Source organism: Diprion similis, chromosome 10 (assembly GCF_021155765.1).
Source record: "Diprion similis isolate iyDipSimi1 chromosome 10, iyDipSimi1.1, whole genome shotgun sequence".
In the NCBI taxonomy this organism is placed as follows: Eukaryota; Metazoa; Arthropoda; class Insecta; order Hymenoptera; family Diprionidae; genus Diprion; species Diprion similis.
In genome coordinates, this window is record NC_060114.1 from 21884265 (window position 1) to 21911143 (window position 26879).

The following is a 26879-nucleotide window of genomic DNA, read 5'->3' on the forward strand; positions in this document are numbered from 1 at the left end:
GTTTTGGCACCATTCAAAGAAATATTCGTCTGGTAGGTTGGCAACGCCGGTTGTGTTAGGTTAAGTAACGATCAAGAGGGAAGCCTCGATGACGCTGCTACACGTTACGTCAAGTTTTGCCATACTGTGTATGAACAAAAAGTTTACTCGCCAGCGGCAGCCGTACATCTTGTAGGCGGCCATAAAGGACGATTTACCTTCACATTTCCGCAGCATTCGAACACGGCTTGATTCGACATTCGAGCATGGCTTGTACTCGTGTTGTCGACAACGGAATCGTCATTCCGATGCCCAAATCACACGAGACTGAAGTTGGTAACGTTGATAAATGATAATGTATCGAAACGTTGAAACAAAAATTACTATTTTGTATCTTTAGAATACTCTAATGAATTTACGAAACTTGAGTTTGTTGATGCTGTATCAAAAGTTTGGTAAATTTCAAGTAATCCTGAAGATTCAAAATTACGACTTCTTACAAAGATGCATCGTTTCAATAACGCTACAAACTTCAGCCTGATCAAATCACGTAACCGACTCGTGCTGCAGCGGACGTGACTACCTACAAGCCGTCCGCTCACTCACGCCAATTTGTCCCGGCCAAACGCATCTCTGTGTGAGTTAGCGGCCGCCAAATGAAAACAACGCGGGCGACGCGTCTCCAGTGGCCAATTGGAAAGCCGATTCTTCCGTTTGTCTCCGAAATAATGCTTACAGCGACACATTCTCGAGGACTTAAACACATACATACATATTGCAATGCAATCTTGTCAAGATTTTCAGCTACTTCAATGCACGCGGTCATGTGTAAAGGTAGAATGGACAATTCTGTTTATATCCGTGTGTATTCTTAGAAAACTATTCTCCGTTATACTTTTGAGTATTCGATTCATTTTACCGTAGTATTCGTAGCATAAAATCGCATGTATGATATGTTGTTTAACGTTGTATACAAATTCTGCTATCTGTACAAGTTTATACGTTTGCCAGGTTATCGAAGAATTATTATTTTTTTCGCACCGCCCACCTACTTCTTATCGCTCGACAGTTTCATCCTCGCAAGGACGCAGCGAATCTAGACTTTCGCACCGTTGCAGCTGTAAATAACATTTTTCTGCAATGCCTTGCAGCTGCGGTGCTGCAGGCATAACGGTCGTTGAATCGTTTATTTGCAATTCCACGCGGGAGAGCTGTTGTCAAACGTGCGTATTTACTGATTGCTTTTTCGTGTAAATTTAACAAAAAAGACTAACAATAATAAAATATCAATTCATCTGTGGGAAAGAACTTCTTCATGTTCAATCATAAATCATTTTCGGAACGGTGCAACTCAGTCGTGCAGTTCTCCGAGTACCGATATTATTATGTTTACATACTTCCAATCACATGACTGAAGAATAACGTGCCAGAACCCTAGCTGCCACATCAGCAATAAAGTCGTTACGTAAGAAGGTCTTTAACTACTGGATACTACCTGAAATGTATTACATACTTCCAATAGAGTTAAGTGATTTAAAAACTGTTCTTCTCTGGTTGGTCATTGCCTGCACGTCGAGGTTGAAATAAAATGATCAAATGATCAAATTTACGAAAAATTCAACCATTGCAGTAATCCGTGGATTAAACTGTACCGCAATCTTCGCCTGTTCGCAGTAAAACTGTATAATTCCTTACCATGCCAAATTCAGAATTTGAAACTAGTTGTTAACCTAGTACACTTGCACACTGGTGTAAACTTGTACTTATTAATAATGCCCACGTGTATCGCATATACTACCAGACTGGATAGTCAAGAACCTGAGGCATTCTTTTGTTCGCTTAACGATATAGAAAGCCGAGTAGATATAGTTGTGAGTAAAACTGTAGTAACCTCACCTGTTCGAAACTTTTTACATTCGTTTCTTCGGAGATTTCCCAGCTTTACGAGATCATCTAGATTGCGTTTCATTTAGTATTCACGAACCTCAATAAAATTTGAGAAATCGGATCAGGTTTATTTTACATTTTGCGTTCTCTCTCTGTGAAATAGGTTGGGCTTGGCCAAACTACACCTCAAAATAATCACCAATTGGCCCTAATGAGCTAATGAGTACGAATGTGTTAATTCTGATACACAAATCTACTCATCACGGTACGATTTGATGAAATATAATTTTCTGCTGCTCAAACGTTAGATCAGTCCGCATAAATCAAGAAACTGGTCCATAAAACGGATATTTTTTACGTTTTTTATTTCTAAACTTTCTATACAAAATCCTAAAATACGTTCTTGTATCCGATAATCGAATTTGCTATTTTCTCGTAACCCCGACGTTGAATTATCAACGGATATTGATCAGCAGGAAATACAATGACATGGCTGGGTGGTGTTCCTGACATTGAGGATACAAGTGGAATCTACTCACCGTCTTCAAGGTTTTTTTTTCGCTGTGTACCAAGGCCGAGCACTGTGACATATCCTTCGGTCCTCAAAACTGGAACGAATCTCGTCAAATGATGTACCGCGTACAGAACCGATGAAGGAAGTAAATTTCTAAAATATTTCTAAATATCAGCTCCTCTTGCGGTAGCAGTGAACTGCCAATCTTTTTACGGAGTTTAGACATTTTTTGGAAACTTGCCAGTTCTTCGTGGTTCTAAGAAATTATTCGGTAAATATAAAAGAAGATGCAGCTACATATACACGAACACATGCACGCGCACACGTGTCACGCCTATTTTTCTAGTTCTCTTAGATACGCATCTATCTTGTCTATTTTAAAAACCAGACTGGAATAAAAACATCACAATCTGGCTTATACCGTAACAATTTTAGGACATTAACTCCGACTGCCCGACATCCTCTGCCAAGGAGCAGACGAGACACTGTTGCAACATCGAAAAACTAAGCCTTTGGCTGACGTCCCATCTGCTCTACTTCCATTCCTTATACGATTGCGGTCTGCACATTGAATCAGGTGAAGCAAGTTCAGCGTTTCGCTATCTCTTGCAGGGTTCTTCAGTGAAAACACGCGAACAAGTGACCCCCTCCCAATAGTGTCAATCACTCGAAGCAATTCTAGCATGGATAATATGCACTCTAGACATAGAGAGAGACGTGGAACTACCAAGTGTCTAGTGTTATTGCGCGGTACCAGTCGCTGCCGAGTAGTGGACAGGGCCACTGTCTTGTCTACCCGTTGCGTTGGGAGAGTAGGGGACGTGCCATGGTCTTACAGCTGAGCTAAACTCGCGAGACGGTGGTGAACCAACACCAGGAATCCAGTCATGCTGAAACCGTCAACCGATACCAAGCGTGCTGTCGCTTAGGTACAGTACGGACGTTTCGTGGATACAGTGGTGATGGATATAAATACATTGACGTGTGAGTTCTGCAGTGTTGTGATCGAATCTAACCAGTGTTCCGTGAATGGGTCCCAACGATGCGTCTTTGCCAGATCAGAAATTTAATCATCCGTTTATTGTCGATTCCATGTAACCGTGGAGATAGACCGTCAAGCTTTACACTTAGAAGCGGCAAAGGTTAATAAGTTATCCGACCTCGGAACGTTAATGGAAACATTACATGCATAGTACTGTGGTATTACTAGTTACTTCACGCATAGTATCTGGAAAACGTTGACGATTTCTAATGCAGAAGTTTAAGCTCGCGCTTCATTTACACAAGATGAGATGCATCGAATTGGAAAACTCAATTGCGCACAGTTCATTTAGTATTGAGATGAGGATATGCAATAATTAACTTTCTTTGCCGCAGTAATATGAGTTCTTGGTAACAGTCAATTCAACCGGTCGATATTTACACAGCCGTTACTGTGTCCGCTATAAGCTTCTGTGCCACGGATTTTTAAAACAACGTTTTGTTTTTCGTACAGAGCGTCACCAGCTGAGTGCTACAAATGCAAATGGTCAGTTCGTTGAACATCCATTTCGTAGAAGCTTGAACAGTGGTGATCGTTGCGACGGTCTCAAAGCCAATTGAATTTACTGTTACATACTTGCGAAGGTCATTTTCATCAAAGTTGCAATCTGCGACAATCTTGAGGTTGAAACTTCTTTGTCCTTTCACCCGAAATGGAGCATAAGTTTTATACTTTTAAACAGTATGTCAACAAGCCTTTCCCGGTATACCGGTGGGATAAAAATTTTAAACGAATAGCGTAGCCTTTCGATTTACTCTCACTTGAAGGTACAAAATGAAGATGATACACCTGTTCATTAACCCGACATTTTCGCTGTGATTCCCTATTCATAAATGTTGAAAATAATCTGCCGATCATAAAACTGTGCCGATTTAAAACAAGCTCATAGAAATGAGAATATCATTATTCGATACGGCACTGAGATACTTTAATTTTTGAAAGTCATTATCCATCCGTAACAAAGAGCTAGAGCAAGTGAAGGTAGAATTGTCGGAAAGTTATATAGAGTCCCCGATGCCATTGTGGAAAGTCGAACAAAAAACGAGCTGAAACTTTCTCATAGTTATGCAAAGCGTGTTACGATGAATTACTGCACGCGTCACCCGTGCAGAGGTATATATACAATATACACATATATGTATACATATGTGGATATATGTATACAAGGAGAAAAATAATATATGCCGTACAAGAAATATTTTTCCAAGCTGGGCATTCGCATAGTAATTCGGGTGTTTACGGAACGTTCCGAAAATTGTATTGTCAATTTAGCTCGCCAGACTGACCATAACAGATCTTCCAGCGTATAATATGTGTTGCGAGTCGCGCTACTCCGCCCTTTGACTTTCGTCAGGTGCTTTTGACTAATACTCGTGCATGCGTGAAACAAAGGATAACCTCGACTCGTGCAATGTCAACTACGTCAATCGGCCACAGCAGACGCAGTAGGCGTAGTACTTAAACGAAATTAGCAACTGTGACGCTACTTGGACGCGCCTTTGACACGTGGAGCCACACCGCCGTTTACCCTTTAAGGTTCCTGCAGAGGCGTTTATCTAATTTGCGACTTATTGTTATCGGTCGTCAATTGTCCCACAATATACCACGGTTACACCTTATTGTCCATAACCGATTCGACGATACGCTTTATTTTGCAGATGTAGTGACTCACCGTTATTGAATTTTACAATTAAGTTATAGCGGCAGAATTGTTGGATTTTCATTTGCTTATTTTTACAGGCTCGTTTTGTTTATTGCTTTATATTTCTTTACATTATTATCATCATCGGCATCACTTTGCGTTGCCAATATCCGGCTGCAATTTATACGTAGTCGCCTGACAAGTTTAACGTGTTGATACTGCCGTTGGGCCACTCTCCCGAAGCAAGTTCAACGGTAGATAAGGCTGTCGGCTGACTTTCTCCATGAAAAATTACCGGATAACTTCACTAATCAGTTGGCTCGAGTTTAACATTACCTATACATTCAAGTATTCCGTTCTCCGAACGATCCAGACGATCAATTTCTCAGCTTCGATTAAGTGAAAATATAAATTCAACACTTCCTATGCTCTCCCGCACTCTTGGAGGCCAATGAATAATACTCTTTCTGTGTATAATTATGTGTATGCCTATAGCATATATAGAACAGTTGGGAGATATGGGGCGACGATGGAATGTACATTTTCGTAAATTACACCCATGTAATTGTTCAAATACAGGCATGAAGAGTGTTTGGCTTTGCTTTGGATGCCGTTATCGTTCGCTCGATACATTGTATATATACGGGTAAAGATAATTTCTTGACGTAAGTGCGCACTCAGGCGTAATAGCCAAGTGTTATCTAATATCCTTACGCGTATCGAATCTGAAAAAAATTACAAATTTATAAGAGCACAGCCATGCTATAGGAAAAACTGACAACCGCGAGAAGTTGATGAACAAATTCAGCTGACGCGACGGATTGAAAAACGGTACCTACTCAGGGTCTAGTTAAGATTGATAAATAGAGAAAATAAAAAAACACAGGAAAAAATGCTTTCATCTATAGAAACTTTGCCGAAGATGTTGATTTAAGCATTAATCAGGGCAACAGCAAGTGCTCAGTTTTGTTTAGGTTAAATTACATCACGATTGACTTTAATAAGTGAAAATTAGAAAATGATAATTATGATAGTTATTTTTTCCTTTTTTGTTTCTTACCCACGCGTAACATCCGTACAAGTTGACGTAATCGTCGTCGATGAGATTATACTTCCAGGATGTACTTTGTAAACGATGAATGGCTTCTCCTGGTTTCAATAATAATAAAACCTCGATTTATGTATGTAACTGATGATTTAGACACATTGATATCCGTTAATGCCGTATTAGCTGCACCCACCCAACCTCAGTGACGTAATCAAAATCTTGAAAGAAATTCGGCCCACCTGCGACAGCCGGATGCTCTGTAGGTTAAAATTAATCTATTCGGTATAGAAAAAACCATTCAGAAGAAAAAGTTTAGCGCATAAACAGTTTTGCATTGTTTTATCGTTACAGAGTAAAGTCATTACGTTCTTTCAAGTAGAATGCGATGTTTTCTTCAAACTTATCCTTTGACGGAACCTTCAGCAAGAATATTTTGAGAAAAATTGCTGACTCCACTAGCTATTGGTCTACGCCTCTGCCTAACTAGTTCTCAACTTTCACTCGATTGTGAACTTTTACTTTTCAGACATAGATATACCTGTGTAACCACGACAGGCGAGTATAATGTTTCACTATAGATGACGTTCGATGTTCTACTGGCTCGTTATTCCAGCGATAGAGATAAGTGATCGCCGAGAGCAATCCTGAGACGTCGACAGCCCGCGACATAAAATCACACGTGCTTTACAGTAACTAAGACATATCACCAAGCAAATGACCCTTGAACTTGTTCGAAGTCTGAACAAGTGCAATGCTGTGCGCGCTTTATAGCCATTATTTCATAACATTATACGACGAGGTCAAACACTATAAGACGATCGACTTTATTTTCGTTGTAATAGCTAGATTTTTAATGCAATACCGCGAATGCTCGCAGCTGTACTGTTTAGTTCACCTTTGTAGAAAGTCTTCTACCTAATTCCAAACCCGTTTGTAAGTAAAGTTTCGAAATATCGTGCGATCTGGGGAAAACGATATTGTACATTTCGTGGACTGGGAACTTGAAAGGAAAGAATCACTCGGTGAAGCCACTCAAAGGAAAGAGTAGGATTAACATATGCCTGCAGTGTTTTTCAACATCAGAGGGCTTAGAGGCAATCGGAATGTTGGATTGTCACGTCATTCAACGACAAATAGAACAAACAGTCAAATTATAACGTACGAACCCAAACTTTAAAGAATCCATGGAATACCTCATACTGTAAACAACTGCAGCTGTGACTTACCCGGCGTTATGAAAAACGGTACTGTGATTCGAAATGTCTCTACTCTAGCTGGTATACCATGTGAACCATAGTCATATGTCATGAAATACGTTATACCACGGAGTTCGTAAAACCATGAACCGAAAAGACCACAAGTTAACGAATTATTGTCTAATTAATACACGGCGAGACTGTATCGTCGTTTAGGTAAATTGAACCTTACTGTCAGACCATTTAAAGAACGAATCAATTGGAAGAAAAATACGGCATTTATCCGCTTTCGAACTGTTCAGAGACTCGTGTATAATGTACGTTTACACGCGACCGTTTCCACGTTCCTGATTGGTATCTCATACAGGTAGTGATCACGTAGGTGTACCTTATAGGCCGTACCTCTCTCATCTACCACCTATACACACACACCGTATACATGTATACATAGTGCAGGATGTGCCTAATATTGATTTCTGAATAATCCGTTATTATGACTTGCCGCGTGGGTATAACTCGACCCACGCCAAAACTGCAGTGACCGCTGACACCTATAGCACATCACGACTACAAATGTTTGCAAGTTGAATGGAATAAAATATTGTTACGTGGAATGATAGGATAAGGAATATTATTCACTATTCATTTGTCAGTATAACCTCAATGATATTTTTCCTACTTTCTTTGTTTTTACTCACCTGGCATGGCGGGTACTGACCATAGTATAGTTAGCGGAGAGAATGATAATTACCTACTCTGATTTTCATGCTAATGACTGCTGCAGATTGTTCATCTTGCACGCATGGACTGGTCATCGAGCATCATCTTTATCTGTGGCCTCAATTCGCGTCGCGTTTCAAATAATAAAATAGCTCGACGATCCAATTCTGTACGAAAGTGACTATAGAAAATATCGAGTGTTCCAAATTAGGCTAAACAATAGACAGAAGTGCGCTGCAGCGTCGTGTCATGCCATGAATGTCCTAATTGTAAAGATATGTATGTGTATCCGTTTTTGAATGCTCCGCGAGTAGTGAGTGTACATATACACCGCTTATATACGTATTCGAGCAGCAACTCTGGGACAAGTTAGTGATTAGTAATTGCAGACGAGGGAAAGGCATCGAAATTATATGCGGCACCGCATGCAATCCTCGTATGTCAGGGGTCGCGAAACTATTCAAGAAAGTTTTCACAAGGAGTTGCTATGTAGCGTAAAAAGTAGGAACCGCAGTGTATTCAAATGCTACACTGCAGCAGCTACAGCAATCCAGCACGTAAGTGAACGTGAAATAAAAATGGCGAAAAGGGAAACTGTGTGACAATCAGTCGCATCTGTGAGAAAAATATAAACCAGTGCTTTATGTGTTGATGCTTGTTCGAATCCCTGCTTTACCGACAACACTGAACTAAAAAGTCCTCTCGATCGTTTATCCTAAAAATTCCAGTTCTGCATCTCTTTTCTTCGAATTTCAGCTTCGGTATTGTCTGGTTGGTCCCAATTTGTTCAACGTTGCCAAGTTGGTGTTTGCAACTGCTAGTGGTTTGTCCTACCAACCCGGTTTTTTACGATCGTTGACAACTTCTTCAGCAGTTCCGGTGCTTGACACTAAACAACTGTAGTGATTGCGGACGTTATCCTCTGCATGTCCATTACTTCGCTGCAGGTGGCAACGTAATGGGCACTTTTCCACCAGTGGGAAATCCCGTCACGTCCTCCGTCGCAGTCTACTAGTTTCTATTCAAGTATTACTGGGTCAAGCGGTTCTTAACACGTTCAACATGACCATGGTTACCGCGTTTGTATGAGTGTGTTACACTCCCAACTATGTGTACTGGGAAAGGTCTAATAGTGCGAAAGCGTGCTTTGCGGCAAAGTTGAGAGTTGAGAGTTGAATGCATTCGCAGACAAAGCGATACGGCGAATGGACTTTCTTTCCGGTTACAAGTGTTCATTTAAAAATCAGGGAAATAATGTGATGATTTTTATAGGTGAAAAATAAGTATTTGTAGTAGCGCGTAAGAGCGCAGGTGCGCAAGGTCAATCCATCGGCTGAAACCTTTCTATGGCTTCGTAACTTTTTGCCCTAGCTCGATTCGGTCGAAGAGTCGTCGTCGAGTGTTTTATTGCTGCAAGTGGCTAACGGCAGCAAGAACTTGTCACAGTTTGTAAACGGTAGTATAATTACCCAATTACCAATTTCAGGTCGATATCCAAATAGCGTTGAACGCGAATTGAGAAGAGACGTCGATTAATTCACGAGCTCATTACAGAAGAAGGAATATTTAATTCACAGTCAAGTGTTAAAAGTGGGGCAGACGTGTAGTTCGAGAATGAGTTTTTTCACATTTCAATTGTATAGGTAAAACATAGGGACAAAATAAATAAATTAATTTGCATAAATTTATGACGTGCGTGCGATGATTAATGGCGGTAGTACAAGTTTAATTCAGTGATGCGTACGTGAACTATTGATGTAATAATACGCATACTATCTAATTATATGCCAAGTTGAAGGACGAATTAAATAAATCCTTCGTACAATAGTTATCAACCTCTCGACTACTTTTGTCGATGGTGGGAGGCGAGCTCCCCACTGAACTAGCCCATTTGCCCCCCCTCTTCGTTCCACCGTCCGTTTGATCGAGCCTCGCAAAAGTTCGTAAGGCTTGTGCGTGGACGCTTAGTTAGTGTCACGTTGTCATCCCGCGGGCACGAGGCACGAGTGTCAGTGCCGCTGATACGTTTTGCGTGACATTCGCATTTCGGCATATCCGAAATGTCTTCCAACTGGCCTACGAAATGCGCGTGCATGTCAGAATAGATGCGATTAGAAAAACTAGCCGAGTAAAAAAAAAAACAAACAAATATTCCACTCAAATATTCTCTCAGCAACGATGTGCCTCGCAATCGAAAGCTCCCGACGAAGTCGAAAAATGTCTCATCATCCCTTACAAAGCAGCAACTAAACTTGCTGGACGCAATTACGGCACTCGAAAACTGTTTTACGTAAAACTGAGCTATTTACATTGCATAACGGACTTGTATATTGTTAAAACCAGAAATAGTGGGCTATACCATATGTATGTATACATGTGAGTAAAAACTATGCAAGGAAATTAGTAAACGAGTATTACGGGTGAAAACGTATTTGATTCTTTTACCGTTCGTGTGGTCGGTTTGAAACGCACATTTCATAAGCTGCACAACTGGTTATTTGAATGTTTCGTGGTTTTGGTTTTGACTTGGAAAGTAATTTGGCACTGGTTAACCCCAGTTAACATAACGCGACTGACCTTCAATTGTACTGACAACTGGAAATCGTCTGAGTTGACCCAGTTTCTGGCGACACGTACACACGTGTGACTACTGCAACCTTTAATAAACCGTAAACCGCATATATTCATACGGAATAAAATACCCGATGCCCAACTGCATGATATTCGTTTCTGAATAGAAGTGAATACGATGCAATAATCTCCATTCCATCTACGTCCTCGCCTATTACGACTAGTATACATCCATGTTGAGAGAATAACTTGAAACCCACAATAACTAAATTTTAAAAAACTTACATCTTTGTAGAAATATTTTACGGCAATGCCGGTATATTGTGTGGCACAATGGTGTCTCGTTAAAAACAAGTTCGAGTCAAGTTATCCGAACAAACCAAAGAAATATTGTGATAAATAAAATTAAACATACAAACGTATAGTTGTGAGTTATTCGAACTGATCAAGCTAAGAGAACACTGTAATCCGTCGAGAATATTTCACCCAGAGTGTTTAGTGCTGATAAAGTGAAGTTCGTATCAAAAAACGTACGTAAATAGTCTAATAAACATGTTTGGTGTAACGATAGTGGAACAGCGCGAAAGAAGACCACCGCCCGCGGGATGTGGACAAAACCATCAGTACCATCAAACTGTTCGAACAACGAAAGTTCATCATAGTTCACGAACGACGAGAATAGTTACCGTCCAGGAGAGAGTCGTCAGATCACGACTTCAGCTTGGATATTCAACACCCACAGCCTTCATGCACCGGTATTTCATCCTTTTACTCTGTTGTTGTAAAGCTTTACTCTAGCTCAGTTGCTGTTACTGTACGTACAGTGCTGACTTCACTGGTGCAGTCTGTTTATCTTTCGTGCGCGATTTCTACTATGCATATTCATCATTGACTTGAAAGAAACCGTTTTTCAGTCAGGATTGACGAATTGACAGCTAGTCTGGCAACAGTTGTTTCGTAAATCAGAGAAAAAAATGGATCATTTACCATTTCTATAGACTGTATAAGATCTAGTCACGTCTATTAATGGGCTCTTTTCAGTATACGGTGAAACTTGTACGTCAATTACTCGCCGTTCTTACGTAAGCAACTTACCTACCATGCATGCGCTGATAAATACCTACACACTTATGTAGAATGATGTGGGGCAAATTGAGAACGCTCGAAGACGTAAACGACGTGCACCTTGCTTCATCAGGATATCTAAGATTCGATATTCTCCGTTTATTCAAGCCAATCGGAATATTCAACGATTGACCATTTTGGTAAAAAGTTAATACAAATCAGTACAAAATAAGACGAGGCGCAGTAACGTTAACCGTGCGCTTGAAATATTGTCGCTATAGACGTATACGGAATATGCATTGAACAGGATTATTTTTGCTTGGTTAATGTACAGTTACGCTTGTAGCGTATGCAGTCTAGCATGTATGCGGACGGATACAACACACACGCACGCGCGACGCGCAGGTGTTGTCTTATTGGTCAGCTAAGTAAGAGATACATACGTTCGTGCTGAAGCATTGACTTGAATAACAAACTGTTTAAGACCATCAAGCCGCCGTGATCCATACATGGACGTCCGTCACACTCTGTGCAAGACTCATGCTTCTGAACCTACTTATCATTTAATTAATGCATGCGCTATAAGGTACTGGAGAACAATAATTGTGGTAATCAGAACTGAGAACTTGACGCACGAAAACCCCTCAACAAGATGATCAGGTTTTATCTGTGCTGCGCCATTTTCGAAAGTTTGGTCTATAAGTACAAGAGCAGTCAAGCAATCCTTAACCTTAATCAATATATAAGGTCGTCGACAAGGTGGTACCAAACTTTTCAAACGGTGAAATACTTGCTCGCGTATTTGCAGTGTTTAAAAATAGATACTGTACAGTTGTGCGGAACAATATTAGATGGCGTATTTTCTTATTAGAACGTCGTCGTGGAATACCTGCGCATGTGGTATTTTCGTGACGCAAGCTAACATGAATGGCTAGTTAGCAACTGACTCGGATTGGTTAGGATAACGTTATAGACGAAGAAGAGCTGGCCATCTGCTTACGACATGTCAGTAGCTGAATCCCTGCACATGATATCCTTGAATGCAGCCATTCCATGGAAAGAATGAACTGAATGAGCCAACGATTGACTTGATCCAACGGAATGACATGGCAAACATTGGCTCGCTCAAATTCTTAGTTTTTTCCTTGGTCCGTTTACGTATGGATCTCAAGCTGTGTGCTCGGTCTGTACATAATGTTTGAGCGCACTTCAAGACGCTGTAATTAACAATACTAATTACGATCAGGTGTGGACCTAGCTTTGATAACGGTTTTTCAAGCCTCGGAATTTCGGTTGGTACGAGAACCGCTCATTCGTTCCGCTGATGTACACGTACACATAGTTTCAACCGATGCATATTGCACTTGCGTAGTTCCTTTGACTTGGAGTAACTTGGTGAAAGAAACCTTGGATTAAAACTTGCGACTGGCTGCGTCTTGGAGGCAAGACTGTACGTTCACTCTTTACCATAATTATTCACATCTATACGCCATCGACAACTCCTGATTACATAATATCGATGCCTTTGTATGGCCAGTCGCCATACTGTGCTAAATTCATTGACGTGATAATCTTTCGAAAGGATGGTTCGCCGTATCGGCGACTGTGCAGTCTCCTTACTCTATACCTCATATTTCTGTATGGTGTGTGCATGGCTAGTTGACACTAACGTGCCAACTCATCATTGATGCGGAACGGAAGTGATAAACCGGAAGTAACAATTTTGTCTGCCGTGGGACAAGTCCAGCGGCAAAGAGGACGCACTATCAATACTGTCACGTGACTATATCAGTCCGCTTGTAGCAGTGGGGAAATAGATCGATGAAAGGTTTCGGAGTCAAGACACCGAGTGGCACTGTACAGTCATCGGCGCACAAGCGTAAAACATCTGGTCTTGTTTACACGAAAAAACATTCGGTGGGCGTGGATTCCCGATATTTTTTCCGTTCTATTCAATTCGCAAGTGTCTCATTTACGCGTTTTACAGTATTTTTAACAACGATGAAAAACTTGCATAAAATTTATAATGTCAGGAATTTCTCAAACAAGGTATGAAATTTGCAGTTATATACACATAATGCAGGGAAATCGCACGCAGGAGAAACAGAAAATATTCCAGGATGCTTTGAAATTACTAGTATAATGATATAATCTTATAACATCAATAAAGCTGCTGAGCTTCACGGTGGCTAAGTAAATTATTTCAAGCAGGATCCTTGTTGGCTTTTAATGGCAATCAACGATTGTTAGTTGGTTAATGATAATTACGCGATAAATCGTTTTGCCTCTAGCCCTTGATAATGGTTGCTATTAAAATATTTTTCGAGAAGGAAAATCTTGCGTGCATGAGAAGAGAGATAATGGCAGTTAAAAAATTACAATAACATGAACGGTTTTATTGCAAATTGACAATTGAAACAAGCACGGGTAAATTGTGTGGTTTCAAATAACGAGATCAAGGTGAAAATTGTAATGATGTTGGTACAATTCTTTCGGCCCTGAGATTTTAATAAAAGAAATCACACGGCATGTTTAACTTTTCTTGCTCCGCCTTTGTGTTCACTGTCAACTTGTGCAGTAGATAATAGAAGTAATTTATTTGCCTAACTCAATTTCACCAAGGTTTCTATAGTTACTGATATCGCCGTGAGTCTATTAATGAAACGAAGCCGTAACTGGACTGCGGTCATCAGAAATCGTGAAGTGGAACGGTCGAATATGGACGCGCCTCGTACTCTGCTACGAACGCAAAGCACGTGCACTTCAGAGTATACAATAGCTAGTGCATCGACGTCGCTGCCATCAGTGTCTCCCGCACAAATAATCCCTTCGCTTGAGACTCATCGGAACTTGTTGCGACCGCTGAAACATGCCCTGTGTTGTGTATTAGATGCTAAAAAGTCCAATCAATAGCTAGAAATCCGATGCTCTTCACCGACTAGAACGAACGGTAGTTACAGATACACTTTGAGGTTACTAGGAAATTACCAACGAATTAAATTACAAGCACGTTGCGTGCTCTAGTTCGATTCTTCAAAGGAGAGTTCTCGGTACATGGAAAAATAATCCTCCTCCATCACACGTGTGCTTCAAATTTACCGTTCATTGTAGCTAGATGATAAGCTTGTATCTCAAAAATCATCCCAATTCTTCTTTTCCAGTTATCAGACAAAATTTCTAGCAATCCAAACTCTGTAGCCGCACATCAAATAGTAAGTGGCACAACAGGACGTCACGTGTTAGTAAAGACGTATCGCGTGTCAGATATTATTCATTCCATTATTTCGTTCACTGAGTTGGTTTATACGATGCTACGACTTACTACGAGATAAAACTAATTTCGAAAGACGTTTCGATGAATCTACGACGCATCGGATTTTTCGGTTCGTAAATGAGGCGTTAGAACACCGGCTTTAGTATTGTTCATTGAAAAAATCAAAAATAACAGATTTATTTATGCCTAAGCTCACGCCATGCAAGTATAAGGTACACTTGTGTTCAGAGAGGCATGTTTTACAGCCTCATAAAGTGATTTTCATAACCGCGAATGTATGTCTACATGACCATTTGTCAAAGTTGTCGTTAGTGTTAATGGATGAAGCCGACTATCCCGTGAAGAAAACTGGCTGGAATTGAGCGGTCAGAAACATTCAAGCCACTTTATGTGAGAAACAAGGTACGAATTCGTGTTTCTCGGACACATTAACCGGCAACGTGTAGGTAATTCGAGTGATTGTGTGAATACTCAGTGTTTGTGTTATTTGAATCTTGAGAGAAGCATTGTAGAGGCCGGGTTATTACGGCAATTGGAAGTTTCTGGCTTGATTAGCAACAACATCCGAACCCAATGTCCTTGAATTAACTTTGTTTCTTACCAATTTACGGAATCAAGGTCTGCGCGTGCTTAGAATATCATAAAAAAAACTCCGTTCCGATTGAAAACCCACAGGGACGACAACAGCCTGACCCCGCATGCACGAAACGGAGACCAAGGTCATGGAAGTTACAGCAGAAAAACGATGTTTCGAGACAATATGTTCTTGTAGTATTCATTCGGTACATATCCGGTCAAGTATTTATTGATATTCCGAATATATTCCGAACTGTTGCATAAGATTCGAGACCAAAAACTCCCGGCAAGGGTTGAAACTTCAATAACGACGTTGCGTTTTCCAATATCTGGAACGCCATGCTGATTAACAGCTGTTTCCATATCCGGCGATGCACTTGACGAGCATCCTTTATTTCAGTGACACCTCGTGTGCCTACCAAGAACGCCTGTGGTGGTATCATACGCGTGGAATTAAAAACACAGTGAATACGATACCATAGCTGGCTTCTGCGGCGCGTGTCTAAGTGCCAGGTGAGCCACTTCAAACCTGAAGTCACAGAGTCTGAGGGCTCGTCTCGAGGATTTTCAAGAGCCTTACGTATTCGAGGTGCTTTGTTAGTGACACTGGATCGAAATATCACTATAAACGACAACCGCGAAGAATTTTGGTTTCATTCCTCTTTCGAATTTAGGTCTGTAGTATTAACCGTAGAGACAAAAGGGCCATCCATTTTGTTTATCGACCCGGAAGTATGGAAGTTGTATTTCCCAGTTTACAAATCCACAAATAAATATATTAACGTTCAACCTATTTCGGTTTACGACTCAAACTTGTTTTTTCAATCCAAGGGTCGAATCGAGCGGAGTGTCTTGCGGCTCGTTCTTACTACCATCATCTGGTTATCGTCCGCGCGTGTGCCGCGATGTGATGAGTCACTTCTATGCTGCCGTGTAGGCAGCCATAGGAGGGGCAGAGGTTCGACACGTGCTATACGCTGGGCAGATGTTTTTTATCCCTACCATAGGCTCTGGGCACGATTCTTCGTGACTGCACAGCGCGTGAAAGAACAGACTGCATCTATTGCAATCAATGTTTTGTACGACGAAGTAGATTCAGTCCATCATGAACACCCGGAAAGGAAGTAAAAGTAAAACCTTATAAGAATAAAAGATGACCGCGAGGTTAAGCCCTTGGAATATATTGTCAGCCTAAAAAAATATTAGCCATCGGAATGGCGGTGAGAATAGAAAATAACACAACAAGGATCCCGTAACGATAATCGTACAGGATTGAACCTTACTCGAAAATGCAAAAGAAAATCGGCGACACGTTCTAGATTGGCAAACGCAATATACCTACCATCGTTGTTCAGAAACTAGGACTTCTTGCGAGGGTTTAAAGATCCATTGTACTCTTCACGGACCCAATTTGTAAGAGGATTACTCGACTCAGGGTTTCAGATTTGTCGTAAGTTGGGAAGGTCCGTAGAGGACACGGGATAAGTACTTCCGTTTAGTCAAAAGTATACATTCGTGGAAATACAAACCCGCGTTTTTCCTGCTGTTAATTTGTTTATGCGACTTCTTTTCTACTAAAACGGTGTTAAAACGATATATTTATGAGTATAATACTTACTTGTGACCTTATACATACAAGAATCAAATTAACTCACAAATCGATTGTGCTTAAAAACTCGTTTAGGTTGGGCGTTAATTGTACCCTAATTTACGGTAAAGTTTACGGTTCGCTGTTGCAGTAACGTTGAAAACTCTGATTGTAAAATACATGTAATAACCAAAGCGGCGCAGGTGCAAGACTATCCTTCAAAAACATCTGCTCGTGATGATCAATATATTCATTTTATTTTCATTCTCGTCTGCGGTCCCTCTCGACGATCAGAGGTTCACCAAACATTTCCTTAAAAATCTTGAGCCAGGTGCGACCTGAGAGAGCATGTGCTCCTGAGGTTGAGATGCCGGGGAGGGGAAAAAGAAGGAAGGGGGATCAGAGACCAAGTAAAGAAGCCTAGGAAACGTGCCACGAGACACAAACACCCCGCCGGCAGATGTTCTCTGTTCCGGGCACCTCGCTCTTTCAACTTCCAGTCCGGATTCACTTCTTGACAAAAACTTTTAAACTGCAAACTGCTCTAAAAATTTTCTGAAACACTTGCAAAGTTATCGCTCCCACCGAATTTTTATTGAAAAACCTCGAGCAACGGTACAACGCTCATTTCTTTTCAAGCAACGTATCACGATCAATTTCAAGTTAATTCTAGACGAAAAGCAACGCCCCAAAGTTTAAATATAATACCAATTGATATCGCCCCCACTAAGCGATGTATATGCATAGAGTTATGTCATGTATGTGTAACGGATACCATGTACGCTAAAAGTGCTCATCAAAACAGAGTTCAAGAGTTATTCTTGTGCGCTGATCTCAAGCCCACCTACTTTAATTTATCCCGTAATAAACTGGAACTTGGAGGCTCAACGTCCAAAACTTTGCTGGCACATTTTTTTATGTACACTTACAGAGTAGGATACTGTAATTTACTTATAACACATTGTCGGGCACTCAGTTCGTTATAAATTCGTTTCATCATTGAGATACCATGCGTCTCGTATATTGAGTATAAAACTAGATGATTGTATGGCACAAACGGAGTCCCCTTTTTCGGTGCAACTACCTGCTGACAAGCATGTGTTGTACCATTGCATCCATACCTTTACCACCGGCGCCTTCTCCTGAGCATTTGTGCTCCTGCCCTTCAAGGGCCCTCTCTAAAGACAGCTGCGCTGTTGGCCGTCTTCAGTTAACCGCCAGAAGTTGAGTCCTACGGATGGGCCGTGATCGGTACCTTATGAATCGTTGTGAAAATTTTTCATCACTTATTTTCAATATGCGTCCTAATAAGTTTTTATAAGAATAGCTACCGTGTGTTGTCGACGGACATGAAATGGTTTTATAATCGAAGCGCGTGTGTTTAAACGATTGTTGATACGAGTAGCTGTTTCCCAGTGTACTACTCTCACAAAACTATCGTTGTTCACTTTGTTTTTCTTATTTTCGGTGACCCTAACGTCAGCTTCCAAGATGATCATTTGTGTATCCGGATTTCTTGTTGGGTATGTCATAAATGTACTACATACATACACAACCATCGCTTCTCTTATCAATTAACATAGTCAATTAATTATCCACGACACCAGCAGACATATACGCGTGTTGCCCCGGAAACATAGCATCAGCAGGAAATTGCGTTCAGCAATCACTTGAAACGGATATTAAAGCTCCAGAGCAGACAAGTTAATACAGAAATCTCACGTCCTGTCGATAACAAGTTCACAATTCAAAAACCCGCGGCGATCACGTGTCTAAACTTTTCCATGGAAAGAATTCCATTCACTTGCAACGTTTTTACAATTTTACGCGACATCCTCCTTACATAACTCATTCCGGGTATCGCATATCATTTACTTACTCATTCTCACGTGTGTTATAAGTATTCGTATAAAGCGATAACAATATGAGCTAGTACTACGTTCACATTGTACATTGAGTCTCGTCTCTCGACAGGCATTTCTTATCTCGTACAAAAATTGATGTTAGTACTAGACTTCAGACTTTTTTTTGTTCCAAGTACTTCAATCAAACGTCACAAGTATCAAATACTTGTACTTTTCCTACTGAAGGCAAAGCTCGGACATCATTTTTTTCCAAAGGTTGCCAATAAAATTTATGTCTAGAGTTTTCTCTATGCATCATTACATTGCTACCAATACACGTTTGCCATGTGTTTACTCGGACCAAAAATATAAGCTGAGAAAAAAGTGGCATTTGATCGTGAAAATCGATCTGCCACGTAGCCTTGGGAAACTGATCTTTTTTTTTCTTTACCCGCCTTGTAATTCGCGGCGAACAAAGGCACTGCACTCCGTACTAAAAGCCTGGCAGCTTTATTCCTTTGTTCTCATCTTTAGCCACCTTCAGGCCTCTGTCCTTTGAAAGCATGACGGGAGGAGAATATTTTTCGTCGTAGACAAAAATGGATTCAAATGCGCCATCATTTTTCTCAAACTGAACTGCTAATCATATTTCCTGACCAGGAAAGGTTAAGGTATTGCATAGACGTTAAGGAAAGGAGCTTAGGCTGCGAGGAAAAGGTAGCTTCGTAAAACCAATGGGGAAGCAAGGAAACGAGGGTCGATTATGTTCTTGAAAAGATTCATACATCCTTAGACCGCTTCCGTCCGGACAGACAAATGAAGTACCTGGGCAAACGCTGAAATGCTTGACTCTTGTTTTGACATTCAATTTCTCAATCGAGATGAATATTTCCTTTGCCTTGAACTGTGCGGATGCGCGATAATTTGCCAATTTATCATTTGTTCATTTGTGATTATGACTTTCATCGATTAACCTACAATATGTTTTCAATGTTACAGTTTTCCACAAAAAATGGATAGACCATCGCACAGCGCCAGTCTTGGGCAAGTTCATGGTGCGGGTTCCCACGGGATGTATTCTACCGGAAGTCAGTCGGCGCTCTCTACTTCGTACATCACAGGACAGTCGTACATCCAGGGCCAGAATTATATTCACACGTCGTACCCGGCATCAACGACCCAAGCATTTCCACATGCTGGATACTCGCAACCGCAAAGCTACGGTGCTATGGTCCAAGGCTATGGTGGGCAACCTCAGTCATCTTATCAGCAGCCACTGCATAAAAAGGGCTCCGTCAGAAATGGCGACGTTCTCAAGCGATGCAGACTTCAAAACCCGTAAGTTTAACCCGCCATATCGAATCTTGATAAACAATTTCTTTCAACTTCGAATTTGAAAGTGTAAGAAGATACGGCAACTCGCCTGAGATGGTTGACTTCACACGAACGCGTGATCCCACCTGATGCATTAATCATTCTAGTTTCAAAGCAACATAGAATACCAAGGAATGGCTTTCAGGGCTAATTTTAAATTTCTCGACATATGTGTCTGTGTAGATTGAACTCGTTCGGAATACTGGCGCATAATGGCATCCATTATTAATTCCACAATGAACGTATAATTCTTAATTATTGAACGGTTACTCAGTAAATGACTTGAGACTACATTTTACCGTGATTTCAATTGCGGTGATGTTTTGCATTTACTCTCGCACACTTGTGGACTCGAGAGAAAAATATTTGCACATTCATTTGCACAAGTTTTAATAACCATGTCGCTACGTAAGCAGTAATTAGTTCGACGTCAGCGTGAGCTCGACGAGCTGTAGCAGGTTTTTAAGTAATCATTAGTGGTTCGGTGAACAGTCCTTGGACGAATATAATTAACTTCGTATGTCGGTCTGGTTTGCGTTATTGTTTTTTTTTTTTTTTTTTTTTTTTTTTTAAATGAGCAAACAATTGCAAAATTCCATTTTTTCAATACGTAATTATTTTGCTCAAAATTTATCGTTATCACCAAATGTCATGTGTTCTTACTTGTATTTATCTCTATCACCGTTGGACGTACATTTAATTATCTCAAAGTCAGTCTCGTGTCGCACTTCAGACGCTCAAACAAGACCCGCTGTGATAGAAACTGGAATCAGATTTTTTGACATCCTTGTCTCCACAGAAGTAAACTGCATTGAAGAATAAAACATTTATTCAAAAGCTCAAAGTTGTTATGAAATTTGCCTCAACACTTGAGAGACTGCTTCTTCACATAGATTTAAAATGAATGTTTTTTGTGACTTTCCGTGCTTGTGAATATTTTTCTCATGAATGTATAACTCGCCAATGAACCCCTCCTCGTTTTCACGAGAGCATAAAGTGGTTTTGATTGATATGTCATCAATAACGGTTAATCTCGTATGTGTCGATCAGGTATGAGCTCTCCCAAGATCTGCTGGACAAGCAGATTGAGATGCTGGAGCGAAAATACGGTGGTGTGAAAGCTAGAAACGCAGCACTGACAATCCAGCGAGCGTTTCGCAGGTATACACTGCTCAAGAAATTCGCGGCGATCACAGCAATGGCCAAAGCAGAAAAACGACTCAGCAGACGTCTGCAGGAGACAGCTGAGAGGCCAGGGAGCGCCACGGACAACGAGAGAATCGCCTACCACAGTCAAATATACATACAACAAGTCCAATCGGCAAACAACCGACCAATGCCCATCAGAAGTATGTCGTTGAGGGAAAGAAGGCACATTGAGAATTCTCAATCGTCCGCTCATATACCAAGAAGTCAGAGCGGCCGCTGCGAGATCCAAGCTGGTCCCACTCAATCCCCAGCCGTGGGGCACCATCAGAGTAACCACAACCTGCATCAGAACAGTCACAACGTGCATCAACTTGGCCGTCACACGCCTTCGCTGATGCCTAGCCCTTGCGGAAGACATCAACCTCCTCCGAGCCCGTGTTGGGACTCGAGTTCACAAGGAAGCGGGTCCAGCATCCATTACTACAACCCTCAGGAAGCCCTGTGCGGATTGAGACAGGATACGCCGCCTAGAGACATGCATAGAACTCCGTGCACGTCTCCATCGACTCCGCAGAACCTTCAGGCCCCGCCGCCTCAGTCATGGGGCAACAGTTCCCAGCCAGGATCTGGGAGCAGAGTCAGGAATTCGGGGAAAAAAGTACCGCCGGAAGTGCCGAAGAGAACGTCCTCGATAACTTCCAGGTCTATGGAGGGAAGGCATAACGGGCTCAGCAAGAGTGTCGAGAATGGAAGTCTTAGCTCTGTCCAAAGCTCTGGTAGCGACTCGACAAATTGCGAAAGTTCCGAGGGTGACGCTCACAGAGGTTCGCCGATATGGAAACACAAAGGAATCGTAAGTTTTCTGTGAAGTCTCCCGGGGCTTATTCGGGCTTACCAATTTCCTCTTTATCTCATTTCAGTCGAGTTCACCCGAACACCAAGAATGCGGACACATAACAGAGAGCAGTGGTCCGATGAGCAGTATAAAAGAACTAAGTCATTCGCACGCCAGCTCCGGTTACCAGCTCCCGTTGATGGATCACACCGAAGCACCGCCGCAAACAAGTTACAAAGTTTCGGAGACTGTCAGAAAACGCCAGTACAGAGTGGGGCTGAATTTGTTCAACAAAAAACCGGAGCGGGGTATCAGCTACCTGATCAGGCGAGGCTTTTTGGAAAACAGTCCCCAAGGCGTCGCCAGGTTTCTCATCAGCAGGAAGGGATTGTCCAAACAGATGATCGGGGAGTACCTTGGAAACCTCCAGAATTCGTTCAACATGGCTGTCTTAGAGTACGTACCCGATAACATTTCGCCTTCCCGCAACCTATCGAGATGCGTCTATTTGCACAAATGATTAATGGCAACGAAGTAATTTGCGTAATCACCGCCTTGCCAATTATTTACACCGAGTCTCATGCTCGACGTCATAATCTGGCTAAATATTGTCTCTGCTCACCGTCTACCGACTTAGGTGCGCATTTGAAAACAACGGAAATTTTACATCCAGAGGATAAGAATTTTTTTTTTCTTACTTACTAAGCATATGAATTGTGATTTCAGGTGCTTCTCTCACGAACTGGATCTATCAGGTATGCAGGTTGACGTAGCCCTTCGTAAATTCCAAGCATATTTCCGCATGCCCGGCGAGGCACAGAAAATCGAACGTCTGATGGAAATCTACAGCCAACGGTACTGTCAGTGCAACCCTGACGTAGTCGCTCGTCTACGCTCGCCGGATACGGTGTTCGTATTGGCGTTTGCTATAATAATGTTGAACACCGATTTGCACACGCCAAACTTGAAACCCGAGCGAAGAATGAGACTCGATGATTTCATAAAGAATCTTCGGGGGATAGACGACTGCGGAGACATCGACCGGGACATACTCGTTGGGATATACGAGAGAGTCAAGGCCAACGAGTTCAAACCTGGTTCGGACCATGTTACCCAAGTGATGAAGGTCCAGGCAACGATCGTTGGCAAAAAACCAAACATGGCTCTGCCGCATCGTAGACTAGTCTGCTACTGCAGGCTGTACGAAATACCAGATATCCACAAGAAGGAAAGACCTGGCGTTCATCAGAGAGAAGTATTCCTCTTCAACGATCTCCTCGTTGTCACGAAGATATTGAGCAAAAAGAAGAGCAGCGTCACTTACACATTCAGACAGAGTTTCCCACTCTGCGGCATGGTCGTTACATTGTTCGAAGTTGCACGTGAGTATTTTATTCATTCTTCGATAATCCGTCTTCTGATGTGTAATGACGGGGTGAATTTAATCTGACTGACTGGTCCTTTCGCACTGTTTGTAAATCAGATTATCCTTACGGGATAAGATTGTCCCAACGCGTCGACGGTAAGGTGCTTGTGACGTTCAACGCGAGAAACGAACACGACCGATGCAAGTTTGCGGAGGACTTGAGGGAGTCGATCAGTGAAATGGACGAGATGGAGACACTGAGGATCGAGACGGAGCTGGAAAGGCAGAAAAGCAGTCGCGGGGCGAGAGGCAGCGCCGAAAATCGAGACTCCGGTGTTGCAGACGTCGAGGTTTGTCCCTGTCCCGGAACCTGCACCGAAAGAACTGAGGCGGTGGATCTTGACACGCAGCTGAAGAGGTCCGCGCTGAGTAATTCTCTGTTGGATATCCACGAGCAGTGTGAGTTACAAATTTTGTGAGAACATTTATCACCCCTTTGTCGAAGCCTGCACAGGCGAGCAAAGGTTAAAATGATGAATTTTCGTCTTACCCTCAAATGACACAGTTGCAGGAGAGAAACCGCAACGGCGTGGAAGCGTTGGCTCGCTGGATAGCGGTATGTCTATTTCTTTTCAATCTACTTCAGCCAGCTCGATGAGCCAGGGCGTAAAGAATCAAAATCCGGTGCAAGCGCATCATCCTGTTCACCCAGGGGCAACTATCCCTGGGGGTGCTAAGGGTTTGGCTCAGCAGCCATCTTTTCTAGGAGGTCTTTTCGCCAAACGCGAACGCAAACCGTCGAGATCTGAAGATACTGGCCCGTACAGTCGTACTACCGAAGTATGAACCTTGCATCTTTGTCCTGTCGAAGGATCGTACTTTTAAAACACATCACTTGCTAAAAGCAGGAGTCGAGGCTCGTTCCAACACTTATATTCTACACGACAAGTACATCTTCTGTGGGTTCAGAATAATCGGAGAGAAACTAATCAGATTAGAGGTTCAGACCTCTCCGTGGGATCAATTTAGCATTAACTTATGGAGGCTGGAGAATTCTACTACAGGTCATGTTCCTCTTGTCATTCTATCGCTGATACATCACGGCAGACCAAAATATCTTGGGTATTTTTTTTTTTTTTTTTTTTTTTATACCAAAACCTTATTCGTCGATGAGTCTGATTCTTTTCTTCCACAACAATCCACCAAAAGCTTATTTATGATTTTAATTAGAACAGATATTTTCTGCTTTATATTATTGTTGCGTAAACCATGACAGTTTTTGAGAAAATTTTTTGAAAAATGGAGCAAACTAAATCTGAAAATAATCCAACCCATGACGTTAGTTCATTTTTTATTAATCTGACAATGAGCTTAGGTTGGATAATTACAGTGGCACCTGATAATCATTGGTCAATCAAAGTTTTTGCATGTGATGTGATTTGAAGAGGTAGCGACTACGCACTTTATTCTCGTGATTTGGCAGGATCCAATCTGGGATTATCCTCGTGAAAAACGAAATTAATTTAAATAATTGTCAAAGAATGGTCGGATATATTTGTGTACATACATACATTTGAAAATTGAATAATAATGGATGGAAACTGATTAAGTGCGCGTGTACTGCATACGATGAGTTTCGTGAATTCGGTGAGGCATGTAAACTGACTGAATCCTTACAAAAATTATATGAGAAATTGTAAATTTCCATTAATATATAACGAAAAATGAATGAAAATATCCACGTGAGTAACAACTGTTTTAGCAAACAGCCTACAGCTTATAGAACGCGTTGAATTGTATATGTATTGTATAGCTATAGCTGCGGACTGTAAAAAGGTACTTTTGGAAGAGTGGTAAAAATCATAACAAAAGATGAAAAAATAAATTTATAGCGCACGTAATAGATTTTATCTTTATTTATAAACTGTTATTATTGTATTAGAATTTTAATTTCCAACTTGAGATATATCACATGTAATGTAAGAAAAGAAATGATTTATATCCATTCTTTTGTAGACTTTGTAAATCAAAGCATTATTGGAAGAATTCACGCGATTTGCTAGAACCATGCGAACACTTGCACAATATCCATGCATACTTCCATTTTGTTGATCAGAATAGTTTAACAAAAAAGTACCTATTGATATGTAAATATATCAACTCCATTTCAACTAGTATAATTATCATTCGCATCCAATATACATATATATGTAACATCTGTAATAAGGCTAGAATATTTTTTAAATCCCTGTAAAAATTTGATTACGTGAGATAAATTTAATTACCCTCAAGTAATGAATCGAATAATTGTCATGTATATATAAAAATATTTCAATATAAATACGAATGCAGTGAAGCAGTTATTAATTAATTGATAACAATATCCACGTAATTAAACGCCGAGTATTAGGTAATGAAAATCGAAAATTGAACGCAAGTATGTAAATGTTGAAGATGTCGAAAGAAATTGTCGCCAACAACGATCGGTGACAAATAGCGGTCGTGATTTGTTAAAAAAAAAATTAAATAAAAAATGCAGATTGAAATTACAGTGATTCGAAATAGTTGGGCTGTCGAATGACGAACTACACGACCGTAATAGTGATCTCTAGTCTGTCACATAAACACAGTCTCTTGTGTACTTTATCTAAGAACAGAGATAATTACTATCAAAATTATCGGGAAATATGGCGTTGATAGGTATTTATTATATTCATCTTAGTGAGGAAAACGGAGAAATCTCATGCGCCTTTTGATGGGCAAGATTTACTGCGAATTATTTATCATGCAGCTGGATCTTTTTCACTTCGACCATCGGAATATTAAATTTCGACGGTCAACCCGCTACCCATCCTGTCGAATAGACAATAAAATAGAATGAAATGAGAAATGCAAACTTCGTACAAAGTATAATCGTTTGATTGATGAAACAATATGTTTGATTATAAGTTGGTAAATTGAACCACGTGTTAAAATGGAGATAGAAAATACCGCGAAAATCTTATTCTGCACTCATACTTCTTGTATCGACGGTGATTTTAGCAACTGTCTCTGTAGTAATAGTGATTATATTGGTGAGCCTTTTTCACGATGACTATCATTACTCGACACGATATATGCATGCTTGTAGTAAAATTTATTTATTGCAATAATTGAATTTAGCTATATTATACTAGGTAAACGTCGTAGTTGTGATTATTATTTTTTTT

General features: G+C 41.0%; 1 protein-coding gene across 4 annotated transcripts in view; it reads left to right on the plus strand.

Moving 5' to 3' along the window:
- The window catches only part of LOC124411734 (IQ motif and SEC7 domain-containing protein 1), a 40534-nt gene extending 15885 nt beyond the window's left edge, over positions 1-24649 (plus strand). For 2 of the 4 annotated variants that reach the window (XM_046891074.1, XM_046891076.1), the window contains exons 2-7: positions 19946-20284; positions 21371-22322; positions 22390-22760; positions 23031-23686; positions 23788-24129; positions 24236-24649. In XM_046891074.1, coding sequence (XP_046747030.1) covers positions 19946-20284; positions 21371-22322; positions 22390-22760; positions 23031-23686; positions 23788-24129; positions 24236-24516 — 2941 coding nt within the window. In that variant the 3' untranslated portion in view covers positions 24517-24649. Of the gene's footprint in view, positions 1-10916; positions 11355-19945; positions 20285-21370; positions 22323-22389; positions 22761-23030; positions 23687-23787; positions 24130-24235 lie in introns of those variants that run through there. The other 2 variants (XM_046891078.1, XM_046891075.1) reach the window with 2 other exon arrangements.
- The last annotated feature ends 2230 nt before the right edge of the window (positions 24650-26879 follow it).